Consider the following 16,510-nt stretch of genomic DNA (forward strand, 5'->3'; position numbering starts at 1 on the left):
CACTAAAGACTGGAGTATGATGCTGAATTTAGCTTTGTATCACAGGAATAAATTAAATTTTTAAAACATATTAAAATAGAAAACAGGTCTTTTAAATTGTAATAATATTTCACAATTGTACTGTTTTTTACTGTATTTTTATTATCAAATAAATGCAGCCTTGGTGAGCATAAGAGACATCTTTAAAATCTTTGAATGGTTGTGCAATCTCTAATTTTTATGTATTATACATACACAGTATGACATTTTGCAAGGACTTAAGAAATATTAATAACACCTGTTGTTATTTTATGCTGATCAATGCTGAATATCTCTCTTAATGTTATGCTACATTACAGGACTGAATGCATGAACATGTAGTTTCACATATAATATTAGGAAGTAAATCGTACAGGCTCAAAAATGTCTTCTTGGCAGAAGAATATTAGAGTCTATTAAGTATCATAAGTATCACCCTTTGTTACCTTTTCTTTCAGCATTAACTGAATTAGACATGAATCGGGTGACCCATTTCACACCTCACTTTATGTTTTAACTGTAAACAAAGAAACACAAACTAGCATCATGTTTCAAATTCTTACTTCTGCCTCAAGCACTGCAGAGATGCATCCCTGCACCAAAAGGACATTATCTAAATATTTGACATATCTTAAAGAGATGGTTCACCCAAAAATGTTGTTGTTTGCTCATGTTTTTCAGTACCTGTGTGACTTGTTCTTCCTTGAATAAAAGGAGTTATTAAACTGAATATTTACCAATGACCACAGATTATCGAGAAATTGTATGACTTTACAAGACAATGATTATAGTGCATCAGCTCAGTGACCCTAATTTAATTTTTGTGCTTTTAGAGCTTGAGAGTCCTTGACAAGCATGAACATTCTTCAAAACATCTTCGTTTGTGTGCCACAGAAGAAAGTAAAGTCCTACAAGTTTGGAATAAAATGAGGTTGAAATTAATAGAATTTCCATTTTTGGGTGAAATACGCCACACAAACAAAAGCAAATGACACTGACTGTCCTTATGCCAACTCACATCTGAAAAATCTACATCCCAACAGTGACAGTACCAGATATGCTCCATATGGCCTTTGTAAGGGTTGCTAGTGGATCTGAAGTGAATATAAAATTACCAGGAACCGAAACACACCTGCTACAAAATGGAAGTATCAGAAAAGGTACGTTATTAAAATGCAATATGTTTGAAACAAATTCTGCATTATGACTATTGCCATCAACACCTGGTGTTCATAATGGAACACATATCAAGTCTTTTTGAGTCTGGGGGCTTTTATACACAATAATGTTGAAAAAGTTAGAAAAGATAGGGTTGGCAAGATTTTTAAAAATTTTTGCGTCTCTTATTCTCACCGAAGCTGTGTTTATTTGATGAAAAATATTAAAATAACTGTTAACTGTTTTTATGTTAATATGTTTAAAAATGTCATTTATTTCTGTGATGGCTGAATTTTCAGCAATGCATTTGTGATAAAACATCTTTTGTAACATTGTGAATGCCTTTACTATCACTTCTGCGTAATACGTCATCCTTGCTGAATAAAATAGTTAATAAAAAAATACTGACCTCAAACTCTTTAATGGTATAATGTAGTTTTAGAATAGTTTAGTCTACACTGTAAAAAACAATTTGAGTCAACTTAAAATAATTTGTAACCTGGCTGCCTTAAAAATTTAAGTTCAGTCAACTCAAAAAGTTTATTCAACTTGAAATGTTAAATTATACTAAGTGACAACTTAGATATTTGAGTTGAATCAACTTAAAATTTTAAGGCAGCTAACCCACTTACCCATATGTTAAGTTTAGCAAACACAAATATCTAAGTTGTTACTAAGTACAACTTAACATTTCAAGTTGATTAAACTTATTTTAATTGACTGAACTTAAAATTTTAAGGCAGCAGGGTAACAAATTATTTTAAGCTGACTCAACAAATTGTGTTGTTTTGTTTTTTTTACAGTGTAGTAGTTTTTAGTGTTTTCCTCTCACTGTTTCCTCATAGAGGTTGTTTTTGCATTGTTTTAAATGTAATTAGTCCAAAGTAAAAGTTTGTTCCACCAACAAACCTCAGAGGTTTCTTAGTCACACCAATGCTGTTGTGAGTGAAAAAAAATCCCTGTAATTAGCCTTAACACACACAACTGTTTTTGTACTGTTTTTGTGTTCGGAGATGTGGCCTAGCACGAGCCCTGTTAAACTGTATGTCTATGCATAACTTCAGGTTCATTATCTACACAATAGTTAAGCTTCTGTTCACATTACATGTTTGACACAAGCAGCAAAACATTGCAGCCAACTGGAATCTCATGACAGAAATTAGCCAGCTGCTGTTTCAGCAAGACTTCAGATCGGACCAGACCTGAGCGAAGGTTTTCATTTCTGTGCCGCAGGTGAAATGTGTTCTTCCTCTTGCAGGTTTTTAAATCGAGGAGGAGGATCAGAGGGTGCGATGAAGAACGTCCCAAGCAGGTGTGAATCATTGCTGTGGGTGTTCTGCTTGTGCTGGGCCGCAGCTCAAAGGCCTTAAAGATGAGAGGTAGTAAAAACACAAACCATTCCTCTGGGTGACATTGTGCTTTAATTAAAGAGCTCAAAGCAAACACAGGGAGATGGATGAGTGTGTGTGTTCTGGGTGTGTGTGTGTGTGTGGTGTTTTTTTTCTAGGTTAAGAATGGTTAAGAACACTACTTTCATCTTTCCTTTGAGAATGCAAAAGCTTTAAAACCCCAAGGGTAAAGAATACATACCTATGTATATGTTTGTTGCTGGAGGGAGAAGACGCAACTTCAAATAAACTGAGACACGAGAGATAGAATTTCTGTATGTGGAAGCGATCAACTATTAAGCATGTTTCCCCCTAGTTCTTATTACATTAAAACAGACAAAAAATGTTATTTAAATTATTTATACATAATAATAGTTTGTTTGTTTGTTCTGTCTTCATGCTAAGTTAAATTTGACTTTATTTTCCACCCATCTATCTATCTATCTATCTATCTATCTATCTATCTATCTATCTATCTATCTATCTATCTATCTATCTATCTATCTGTCTGTCTATCTGTCTATCTCTCTATCTATTTATCCATGCATCCATCTGTCCATACATCTGTACGTCAGTCCATCTATCTATCTGTTCGTCCATCTATCTATTTGTCCTTCCACCCATCCATCCTTCCATGCATCCATCCGTCCATACATCTGTCCACCAGTCCATCCATCTATCTGTCTATCTATCTATCTATCTATCTATCTATCTATCTATCCATCTATCTATCCATCCATGCATCCATCTGTCCATACATCTGTACGTCAGTCCATCTATCTATCTGTCTGTTCGTCCATCTATCTATTTGTCCTTCCACCCATCCATCCTTCCATGCATCCATCCGTCCATACATCTGTCCACCAGTCCATCCATCTATCTGTCTATCTATCTGTCTATCTATCTATCTATCTATCTATCTATCTATCTATCTATCTATCTATCTATCTATCTATCTATCCATGCATCCATCTGTCCATACATCTGTACGTCAGTCCATCTATCTATCTGTCTGTCTGTCCATCTGTTCATCCTTCTATCTATTTGTCCTTCCTCCCATCCATCCTTCCATGCATCCATCCATCCATACATCTGTCCATCAGTCTGTCCCTCCATCCATGCATCTGTCCACCAGTCCATCTATCTATCAATCAATCTATCTATCTATCTATCTATCTATCTATCCATACATCTGTCCGTCAGTCCATCTATCTGTCTATCTGTCTATCCGTCCGTCCGTCCATCCATCCATGCATTCATCCATCTATACATCTGTCCGTCAGTCCATCAATCTATATCTATTTGTCTGTCCATCCATCCACCCATCCATCCTTCCATGCATCCATCCGTCCATACATCTGTCCGGCAGTCCATCTATCTAGCTATCTGTCTGTCCGTCCATTCGTTTGTCCGTACGTCCATCCGTCTATGTGTCTGTCTGTCCATCAGTTTATCCTTCCATTCGTCCATCCATCCATCTGTCCGTCCGTCCATCGTTTTGTCTGTCATCCATCCATCTATAAGATCTACTCTAATCAGCAGTGGTTCAGAAGCATAACAGGAGCAGGCATGATGGTTGCTGTAGATGGGCGTATGCTTGTATTTAGCTTAATAAATCAAATTAAAACAGGTACAGTGAGGTGAGAATAATTGCACTGACAGTGATAAAAAGATTAGATGTGAAATCAAGGAGAGACACAGCCTCACTAATGATACCTTGGCTCCAGTTTCAATATCCACCCCTAATGCACTGAGGTCTTCAAATCTGTATAGATCTTGGGAAATGTGGTAACCATACAAGCTCTAAAGAGGCAAGCATAATGATAAAATCCTGGACTTGGTGAACCAATAACCTGCTTTTAACATGTTCTAACACAGGGGTGGTGAATGTCGGTCCTGGTAAGCAGTAGCCCTGCATAGTTTTGCTTCAACCCTAATCAAACGCACCTGAACAAGCTAATCAAGGTCTGAAGGGTTAGTAGAAAGCTACAGGCAGGTGAGTTTTAATTTGGGTTGGAGCTGAACTCTGAGGGGCTGCAGCTCTCCAAGACCGGAGTTCGCCACCCCTGTTCTAACAAAAGACTGCATTAGATACTTAATCTCAGGGATTTTGTGGTGACAAATTAAGACAAAAATATAAAGCATATCAAATATCAGACTACTGATTATTTGAACCTTCTAAATGTTCAATATTCAACCAATATCAACCCTAATACTTAATTAAATATATAACTTCTTTCTAATTTTAATTCATGTAATGCACATCTTGCTTTTACAGTATTACAGTGGACTTCAGTGTCTCATATTTGATCTATAGAAGTTATCTAGAAGTTATATTTAGCACCTCATATTTAAATTATATTTATTTAAATATATATATATATATATATAGATAGATAGATAGATACTATATTCATATATTAATTTAAGTAAAATGACTGTAAACTCTTGAAGCTATATGAAAATAAAAAAAATAGTCTGTAATGCATACATGTGATTTTGTGAATGACTGAAATGTACATTTTCAATTATTTGACATTGGAAAAGATGAGATCATGTAGGTTTACTATTATAAGGATGGGGAGTGTGTCCTCTCTCTCGCAAATGCTTATAATTATCATATACTTACAAACATCAGACAAAGGCTGAAGACACTGACACATCTAACTACCTGGAATACACCTGGAGTAACTTGTTTGGGCTCGACAGTCTAATTTTGACCTAGTCACATGCTCTTGTAAGTGAGTGCATTGACTAGGTTGGTATAATGATCTTACAGACTAAAATTACTAAAAGTAATAGTAATTGTAAGCTTCGCTAATGCATGAGACAAATCTAATCATGTTGGTTTGGGGTTTTCCTGGGTTCTGGGGTTTTGTAAGTTTACTGGATCAAGCCGTTCGTATCATCTGCAGACAAATTAGGACATCTTCAAGCCAGATCTGTATTACAGTGTGCCGACCATCCGGCTGATGATTCACTCCCTTATGGTCAGTTTCATACCCAACCGAATCATTTCAAACTTTAAAAAAAGGCAGCAGGCAGCGAGTGTTATTTTTACCAAGCCGTTTGGGGTTTTGGGTGAGTTCGTTTTAATTTCAGCGGTGAATGAAGTCACTGAAGAAGCCTGTTATGGCTGCTGTCCTCTGCATGCTCTGCACTGGAGACTGAGGTAATGGATCCTCCATTCATGTGTTCTCCCACTAGAGAGAGACATACTGCACAACTGATGCTGCTTGTTTTATGGGCTGGAATGTATGACATTGAAATGAGGCTTATGTTCCAGTGGACAGTGTCATTATTTACCACAGAAGGATGTCAGGCTTGAAATTACATTTAGGTTACATTCAGCCCATATGTAAACACGGAAAGAGGGCAAATATTAACTCAGAATAATATACACAGCCATAAAACTAATTTACGAACTTATGGAATGATAAAGTCCTAATCTAATTTCATGTAATTTTTCAAAACATTTTTTACATTTATTTAAATAAACTCTCTTTCAGTGTTGGGTAAGTTGCTCTAAAAGAGTAATTAATTACGACACTAACTACTACTTCATCAGTGTAATTAGATTACTAACTATCAACATCACAATTGCACAAACAAGTCTTACAATGCACAAGCAATATTTCACAAGGAATATACACTATCTATTTTTTAGTCATTTATTTTTCATGTATTCATTTTATTTAAAAAGAAAATGTATACTTTAAAATGATTTACATTAACTCCTTAAAAAGTAACTATCTATCTATCTGTCTGTCTATCCATCTATCTATCTATCTACAGCACAATTGCACAAGCAAGTCTTAAAATGCACAAACAATATTTATCATAGTATCTATTTTTTAGTCATTTTAGTCATTTATTTTTCATGTACTCATTTCCTTTAAAAAAAACAACAACAACAACAGCATACTTTTACATTTTCAATTAATTTACATTAAATTAACTCCTTAAAAGGTAACTACTGACCTAAAAACTATCTATCTATCTATATATCTATTGCAAGTCTTAAAATGCACAAGCAATCACCATATCTATTTTTTTATTTTTTTATTTTTTTGTCATTTTAGTCATTTATTTTTCATTTTTATTTTTACTTTAAAATAACTTACATTAACTCATTAAAAGGTATATCTATCTATCTATCTGTCTATCTATCTATCTCTGTCTGTCTGTGCGTCTACACGGAGTCTTTAGAATGTCACATATTTGTTAGTGCAAGCAACAGCGATTTAAAAGTCTTCAGGGATTATTTTCTTAACTCTCCGTGTTGTTTCGCTCAGAGCTATTGGATTTCTGGACAGCCCACAGCGCGCAACAGGTATATGCCCCCATGCATGGGGCAGGTTGAATCTATTGCCCCGATTTCCTGTCACATGATTTGAAATAGGATCCCTACTTTTTCTGCTATCTGTCTTGTGTGTGAGTGTCTGGGGGCAGCGCTGATCTGCCTAGAAGTTCAGACGCTCTTAACGCGGACGCGCAGCGAGATTTCATGACATTCAGCTGCTCACTGCATCAGCTCGACTGACCTGACTGGACTCGGAACACTTCACCTGCGAGAAGAGAGGAAGAGAAGGTGTTCAGATCTCGTATAGCCTACTACAGAAGAGCGATGGATTCGTGGAGAATCGCAGCTTTGCTCCTTGCTGCCTGCTTCAGCGCGTCAGCTTCAGACCACTTCGACACGGGTTAGTTCTCAACCCTTATGAACTGTAACTTTGTGCATTCTGGTGGTCGTTGGGCTTTTATGAGATGTTTCTTACACTAGTGCATTGCGTTGCGCTCGCATTGTCCCGACTCCAGTCTTGAGATGAGCAGCGGCGTGCAGCGCGTTCTGTCACTTTTCTTGCCTTGTCTTGCCTCTGGTTCAGTTTTATGAATCACACAATCCATTTCGCGCTAAATAATTACCAGAACCCTCTTTGATCGCTGTTTTGCAGTTGATGGATCTTCAGCTAGAGCCAAGTCTTGAAAAACGAAACTTATTCAAACTGTTTCATCTGTATTTGATAAATGTATCACATATCCGGGTATAAAGAATCTTAAAGCGGATTTTAGTGTAAGGTGTGATGGCCAGAGTGTTAAATATTGGCCATATATATATATATATATATATATATACCACCAAAATACAAGTTACGACAGTGATTGGGAATCTCATTCAAAGAGAGTTAGATGCTTTCAATATCTTATTTGATGACACAGTGGTGACTGATAACCACAAGTTACCACAGTTTTATTTTACTAGCATGAACCACAGTAACAATGCTGTTTTGGCAGAAACTATTGTTTCCATTGTAAATATCTGTAAGGGATCTCTTTGTGTCATCATTGACTAATTAAACTGGTATTGGGATTACAAAAAAACCTCTAGCTATCTCTTACTGACAGATTTACTTCTCTCTACTTTGATGCTCTGTACTGGATGTCTTTTAGGTTTTTCTCTCAAGCAACTCATTCTGCTTGTTTTTACTGTCTTTACTGGCTAGTTATGTCCTTTTCAGATGTTATACAGTAGCTGAAAGCTCAACAGCAGATTATTTTCCCTTAGAAACCACAAATCCAATAAAAAGTATACCTTTCTCTGAAGTGAACTTGAGACTTTTAATTGTATCATAAATCCATCTGTAGCATCAGACAACCTTTAGGAGCTAGGCACAATGCATGCATATTCTCTCTATGCAAAACCCACATTTTTGGCATATTTGAATGTTAGCAACGATCACATAAAGCAAGCGTCTTGCCAGATAAACAGCAAGTGCAACATGTTTTCCATGGTTGTGGATGGAATCGTGACGTCAACAACCAGTCGACCAATCAAAGTGCGTGGCAAGACAAAACAATGTTTATTTTAGGGAATTTTTCTGTCTTTTAGAATGAGAAAAATTAGATATAGAATAGAATCTCTTTTGTTATGGTTGTAAGATAATTGACTGCTTTATCCAGCTTTTTGTTCAAAATCTGAAATATTATTCTATTATAAATACATTTGTTACCATTACACACTACACTAATATTAACTTGAAAGTTAATATGAATGTCGTAACTTAGCTTAAAGCGTTTTGTTTTCCTAGATTACAGGTAGTTAAAAGCGCCTCTAATTGAAAAATCGCCCTGTAGTAAATGAATCTGACTTGACTGAAATGCACAAGCCGCTTGCATTGATTATAACGTGAGTGCTGTAGCTTGTCGCATCGCTTCACTACCAGCATAAGCTGTAATTTGTGTTGTGTTTCAAGTCTCAGAAGCAAATCCCCTACGCTCTCTTTTAATTTTTTTTTGTTTAATTATAGCCTTTGAGTCAAATGACAGGTTAGGCTATCTGGGCGATGCGTAAGCACTGCCATCTATAGTATACCTATGCATTAGCAATGTATTTAAAGCTGCTTTCCAGAACACATTCATAATAATTATTCATGCTTTTGGCTGACTTATTCCTCTTTACAAGTCTTTTCTACCATTTTGTGACACGGTGACTAATTTTGACAGGTTTATGGCTAATTAGTGCTGTAATAATTAATAAGGCATGTAGTAACACGTTCCTTCCACCCAGAAGTTTGAGTGTTTTGCAGTAAAACATCATTTAGTGAAATGACTTGATAGCTCATTGCATGTTCCTTGTATTTCCATATAAAATCTAATGAAAATCATTCAACAACAGTGAGTCAGAGCAACAATTTGCACTCTGTGCTGTCAACTTGTAAATATGATTATTTTATTAATCACATGAATTAAGTCCATGTGTTCTTGTACTTGCTCTTTTGAGGTATTTTAGGGAGTCATAATAGTCAGTGCATTTGTTATGCCCTTCAGTTCTCCTTTTCTGCAAATCAGTAATTGATATTTGAATGGTGAAAAGGCATTCTGTTGCTCGTGTCTATGTGTGAAAAGACATGCAGATTAAAACGTGTGAATGATAAAGCACTTCACAGCTTAAATGAAGGTGTGAGGCATTTGAAAGAGAGCATCATGGCATCTGTGGGTTTTCATTAATATTGCATTAATGCTGTTTGTTGCCTTTTACTTTATATTGCGTGAATTGAACGCCTTTGCTTTTAAAGTAGTTCACTTCCAGAACAAAAATTTACAGATAATGTACTCACCCCCTTTGTCATCCAAGATGTTCTTTCTTTCGTTAGTCGTAAAGAAATTGTGTTTTTTGAGGAAAACATTTCAGTATTCCTCTCCATATAGTGGACTTCTATGGTGCCCCTGAGTTTGAACTTCCAAAATGTAGTTTAAATGAAGCTTCAAAGGGCTCTAAACGAACCCAGCCGAGGAAGAAGGGTCTTATTTAGCAAAACGATCGGTTGTTTTATACTTTTTAACCTCAAACGCTCTGTCTTGTCTACCTCTGCATGAACTGTGTTTTCCGACTCATGACAGTTAGGGTATGTCGAAAAAAATCCCAACTCATTTTCTCGTCCAACTTCAAAATCGTCCTACATTGCTGCAGAAGTACCGACCCAGTGTTTACAAAGTGAACATGCAAAGAAGGTCAAACACCCTTTACAAAAAAAGATAAAACAGCGATGGACAACGATTTTGAAGTTGGAGGAGGAAATGAGGGAGTTTTTCTACATACCCTGACTGTCTTGAACCGGAATGCACAGAGTTCACGCAGAGCTAGATAAGACGGGCATTTGAGGTTAAAAAGTAAACCGATCGTTTCAGTAGATACGATCTTTCTTCCTCGTCTGGGATCGTTTAGAACCCTCTGAAGCTGCATTTAAACTGCATTTTGGAAGTTTAAACTCAGGGGCACCATAGAAGTCTATTATATGGAGAGAGATCCTGAAATGTTTTTCTCAAAAAACATAATTTCTTTGCGACTGAAGAAAGAAAGACATGAACATCCTGGATGACAAGGGGGTGAGTACATTATCTCTAAATTCTTGTTCTAGAAGTGAGCCTCCTTTAAAGGAATAGCCCAGCTAAAATCCAAATTTTCTGAAAATGTACATTAAATGAGTTTTTCTTCATCAGAACAGAATCCTTTGCAGTGAATGGGTGCCGTCAGAATGACAGTCCAAACTGCTGATAAAAACATCACAGTAATCCATGTGCATCAGTCAATGAAAGCAATATTATGGATATCGAAGCAACGATTTAAAGTTAAAAACATCATAATGATGAATTTATATATTACAAACATGCAGCTTTTCACGTAACAAGACATTAATTGATGCACTGGAGTCCTGTGGTTTATTGTGATGTTTTTATCAGCTGTTTAGACTCTCATTCTGACGGCACCCATTCACTGCAGAGGATCCAGTTGGTGAGCAAGCGTAATGCTAAATTTCTCCAAACTTGTTCTGATGAAGAAACAAACTCATCTGCATCATGGATGCCCTGAGGGTGAGTAAATCTGCAGCCAATTTTCATTTTTGGGTGAACTATTCCTTTAAGAGCAGGTTGTACCTGCACCATGTCCAGTCTGTATTCCCTCAGATGAATGATGTATTAAATGAATAGAGAGTTATTCATGGCCTTTGAGAAGACAAAGCAGTGCGTCTGTGTCCAGGCAGGATCTCGTAAAGTGAATTTGGGTTTAGCTGATTGATGTTGTTGACTGGAATGAAGTAAGTAGTTCCCAGACAGAGTTAGGAAGGGTTTATAATGTCCTTCTCATTCCTGTTTCAGATGCAAAGACAGATGCGTTATTAGTTAAACGTGGACCTGGCGATACTTGTTTTGCTGTGTTTTTCTATGAAAACAAAATGTGCTGAGTGTGAAAATGAATGGAATGGTCATGGCTGAAGGGCAAACTGAAGACTTCAAAGCATCAGCAATTTTGGTTAAGTTATTAAATCCGTGTCATGCCTTGTCTGTCGTGATAGTTTCGTCTTTCATCTCGTTTCAAAAGGCGAAGCGAGCACCATGTGGCTTATTGGTCCCGACCAATCGTGAGAAATTAACATGGAGTTATCTGAAATGAGATCTCTGATTACAATCAGCATCGTTTAGAGTTATTTTTGTTCTCGAGAACGTGCGAGCAACTGAATCAGCACTTCATCTACAGACTCTCTGACTGAATTCGAATCTATCTAATCTTGCAACGTAGCTGAAAAAGGGAATTCCAGGAACACAAGTACTGGTTGATATTGCATCCAAACTGTCATCTGTGACATGAAATCACAATCAGTGGACTACATCACTGTCAGTCAGCGAAAGCATGATGAAACCACATGATGCTGCCATTGCTGAAAGTGTTAAAAGAGGGATTTGTTGCCATATTGCATTAGCGTTTGTTTGACAGCTCCTTCATCGGTTCTGGACTCATCTCTCTCCTGCTTTTTGGCAGCTTGCCATTGCTGGCTAGCTCTCTCCTCCGTCTTTATTCTCCCTCGATCTTTGTCTGTCTCTCTTGTTCTCCTCCTCTTTTTCTTGCCAGGGCTGTTTGGAGTGAAGCGCCTGTGCTTTGTCTTGTGTCTTCACTCAAAGCCGCTCTGACAGTGAAGTATGGCTTGGGAGGGAAACAGTAGCCAGGTGGTCGGAAATGTGGGCAGGGGAAGAACTTTTGTACTTTTTCTCTGTCCCTTTAACCACTTCCTTTTTTTTTCTTTTTCTTTTTGTGTGTACTTGTTTAGAAAGTACTCCCGCATTGACCTGATGGAGTTCATGACTATTATTTGAAGACTGTAAATGTATGATTTATTTTTTTAGGGATTTAGTTTTTTTTTTTCTTGCTTTTGTTTGTTTTTGTTCATCCACATAAAATGCATGCTGTCAAAAACATTTCAAAGCCTTGACTAGTTTTTCCTGTGAAACTCGCTTGTCGTGGCCTGTTTACTTTAATGTATATTTGTGTTATGTGTGTTATGTGTGCATGCCTTTGTGAGAGAACATTTCAAATTGTATGTTTAGTCTTGTACTCCAGCTTACGCTAGTAGCTCATTCAGTATGTACAGAGGTTGAAACAAATGTGAAATAAATGTTCATACTCTAGTTAGAGTAAAATGTATTTTTATTTTACGTCAAGTATGCTACAAAACATTTACATATTTATGTATGTAATAAAAATACCCTGCTTAAAGTCTGCTAAAATTGAACAACAAATTGTGTACTTAATGCATTTTAATTGTGCAGAAGTAGTGCTGAAGTCCAAGTAAAGATATACTTAGGTATATTTGATTGTGCTAAAGTGGAACTATTGCACGTATACTTGGTACACTTTAAATATCTTGCGTGTAAAGGCCGAAATCAATAGTGACATTAAAACACATTTTAGGCTTAATATTAAGAAATGTGCATTGTGCACAAGTATTACTCCCAATTATAGTTTTTATATCATTAAGTCTCAAGTGATATTAACTACTGTATGTCTAGTATACTATATGTATACTATTTGTCTTGTTTTGCAGTAAAAAAAAAAAAAAAAGTAATGTATTGTTAAAACAATATGTTTATTTGAGAAGCAAAATTACATATTTCAATTTTTTTGTCTCAAAAGAATGTATTAAGTTTAATCAAGTTTATTTGGTCTTATATCATTGGGAAATTGATTTTTTTTTTCCTTGCATAAATTATTGTGAGATTTATGCTTAAATTAAGAAAAAAATGCCAGTGTACTAAGAAAAAGTTAACTTTCTTTTTTTGGTTAAAATAAAATAAAATAAAATAAAATAAAATAAAATAATAAGAAATAAAACAAATACAATTAAAACCTTAATATCTCGTGTACTCTTGCTAATATAAAAATAAAATAAAAAGAAATAAAATAAATACATTTTAAACCTTAATATCTCATGTACTTTTGCTAATCAAAAATGTATATATTTAGAATATTTTTCACAGTAGAAAAAGGCAAAAAACAAAACAAAACTGAATAATGGCTGCTAAAAATTAAGCTGTTCAATCACAGCAATACATTATTTTAAAATATGTGACCATAAGTGATAATTTTTCAAAATTGAGATCTGAAAGCTGAATAAATAAGTTTTCCATTGATGTATGATGTCTTAGCATAAGACAATATTTGTTAACTATTTGAAAATCTGGAATCTGAGGTTGCAAAAAATTCAAAATATGGAGAAAATTGCCTTTAAAGTTGTTCAAATTTAATTCTTAGCAATGCATATTACTAATCAAAAAATTAGTTTTGTTATATTTATGGTAGGAAATTTACAAAATATCTTCACGGAACATGATCTTTACTTAATATCCTACTGATTTTTGGCACAAAAGAAAAAATGATAATTTTGACCCATGTATTTTTGGCTATTGCTACAAATATATCAGTGTTACTTAAGACTGATTTAGTAGTGCACGGTCACATATATTCAATAGAAAACAGTTGTTTTAAATTGTAATGCTATTTCACTATATTCTAACGTTTTCATTAAATAAATGCAAATAAATGGTGAGTATAGGATATTTCTTTCAATATATATGTATATATATATAATATGACATTTAGTTACAAAACACAAATATTTGAGTTTATTGAGATCATTGACTTTAGTTTGGTTTGATTAGAATGCAAATGATATAAATAATGTGATAGTGATTTTGAATCAATACAAGGGCCTCTCATAATGCCTAACCACTCACATATCTTTCTATGTATCTGTGGTGCAGAGGTGGTTAGCTGAGAGTGCTTCTTCTAATTTAGCAACTGAAATACCCACATCAGAGACTGTCGTTTCAGAGGGCACTGGCATTCCTTTGGTCCCTACATTTCCCAGAAATCCTTCCACCCATTTCCTGCCAGCATATCCTCACATTTACACACAACAGGCTGTAATTACCCACCCAGCTGATCTGATCCAGAACCAACCACCGAGAAACATGGAACACAAAGATGCCTCTGTAACCAAAAGTGACACAGTATACAGGCTGCGCTTCTCCTCTGGACAGAGACGTAGCCTGTGGTCACTTCTGTCAATCCCTGTTTCTGACTCCGTTTCTATGGGAAACTAAGCAGAAAATAAGCGGACAACACGTCATGTGTTAATGACAATACCTGAGTGCCAAGTTTGACCAGGATGTGAGGTGCCAAAAAAGTCTAAATGAACTCAAATATTACTCAGCCAGCTCTACCAAGATGAAACTCTTTTCCGAGCTTTGCTACGCACAGAAAAGTTCAAATGCTATTTTCTTTTTATCTTGCCTCTGTATATGCATATTAATGTAGTATTCATAAGCGCAGTTGCTTTGTTTACAGCGGTAACCAAGGAAACGCTATATTGCCGCTGTTTCATAAGCGCCACCTGCTGTCAGAGTCTCATTCAGCCCATCTGCTGTTCTTGTTTCGTGCAGATGTTTTATATAGTATAGTTTCACAAAACTAAAGTCAGACCATTCTGTCTTTGCTTCAGATGTCAAAATTACACCGTCTGATTTAAATTAAAAACTGCTCATGCTGCATATATACAGCATCTTTGTTTGGATCATGATTAAAATGCAGTGGTTGGCTCTAATTTTAAATGGAAAGAGCACCGTAAATGTGTTATATAAAGAGATTTTTTTTTTATTAGGGTTATTTATTTATTTGATTTGGGGTCTGTTTAAAAAAATGATTTGACATTTTTCTATTTCACAAAGAAATGTGCAGCAGTTTTTTCAAGCAATAATAAAACAACACCTTTTAATTTATAATTTTTCTTAAATCTAATTAAAAAAGAAATTGTAAGAAAATCGTGAAATCAATAGCGTGAACTGTTACATCCCTACTAAATGATTTTTAAAAATATATTAAAATAGATAATTTATAGAGACTTCTTTCTAAAACATTAATAAAATAAAAATATAACATATGTAAAAAAATTTACCAAAAAATGTACAGACAATTTTTTTTTTAAATTACTGAAAATTTCAGACATATATTTATTTATTAATTTATTTATTTATAAGCATTTGGGAGTATAAAACAGTAATAAAATAAAAATATAACATTTATATAAAAAAAAAATTACTGTCAAATTTTTAAAAAATACAAAAAAATTACAGAAAATAGAGCATTTTCAGACCTTTGTAAATAAATAAATAAATAAGCCTTTGGGAGCATAAGAGACTTCTTTCTAAAACATTAATAAAATAAAAATATAACATTTCTAAAAATTTTACCAAAAAATTTACAATTTAAAAAAATGTACTGATAATTTTCTGAGTATTTTTAGACCTTTATTTAATTGCATTGACTTAATAGACTTCTTTCTAAAACATTAAAATATATATATATATATATATATATATATATAACATTTATAAAAATTTGATCAAAATATTTATTGAAACATTTAAAAAATTACAAATATTTACTGAAAATGTACTGAAAATAGAGTATTGTCAGACCTTCATTTATTTATTTATTAATTTTTATTTATTTACTTATAAATAAATAGGGAGCATAAGAGACTTCTTTATAAAAAATTAGTAAAATAAAAATATAACATTTACTGACTATTTAAAAAGTTCACCGAAAATGAATCAAAAGTAAGTTATTTTGAGACTTTTATTTATTTATTTATAAATAAATAAAGGTCTAAAAAAATACTCTACTTTCAGTAAAATTTCTGTAAACTTTTCTATTGGTACATTTAATCTTGTGAATCACAATCCTTAAGATTATAATTTTTTATAATTATTATTTATTTATAAATAAATAAGCCTTTGCGAGTATAAGAGACTTCTTTCTAAAACATAAAAAAAAACTTTTTCAGAATATTTTCAGACCTTTATTTATTTATGTATTTGTTTGTTTGTTTATTCATTCATTCATTTATTTATAAAACATCCTGCACATGGAATTTGGTGAATTTTTGAGCGACAAATCATTGAATTGTTCCGGATTGATTCACTGAATTATTTGATTCATTAATTTGATTCAGAAATAAATTGTAAATAAAAAATAAAAAAATGTTCTATTGATACATTTACTCTCGCGAATCACAATCCTCAAGCTTATAATTTATTTTTTACAATTATTA

At 34.3% G+C, this 16,510-nt stretch overlaps 1 protein-coding gene across 2 annotated transcripts in view; it reads left to right on the plus strand.

Moving 5' to 3' along the window:
- The first annotated feature begins 6,986 nt into the window (after window positions 1–6,986).
- Window positions 6,987–16,510, plus strand: part of kremen1 (kringle containing transmembrane protein 1) — a 76,221-nt gene continuing 66,697 nt past the window's right edge. For both annotated transcript variants that reach the window (XM_051111170.1, XM_051111171.1), the window contains exon 1: window positions 6,987–7,267. In XM_051111170.1, the coding sequence (XP_050967127.1) occupies window positions 7,192–7,267 (76 nt within the window). In that variant the 5' untranslated portion in view covers window positions 6,987–7,191. The remainder of the gene's footprint in view (window positions 7,268–16,510) is intronic.

The sequence above is a fragment of the Labeo rohita genome, chromosome 5, assembly GCF_022985175.1.
Source record: "Labeo rohita strain BAU-BD-2019 chromosome 5, IGBB_LRoh.1.0, whole genome shotgun sequence".
NCBI classification, from domain to species: Eukaryota; Metazoa; Chordata; class Actinopteri; order Cypriniformes; family Cyprinidae; genus Labeo; species Labeo rohita.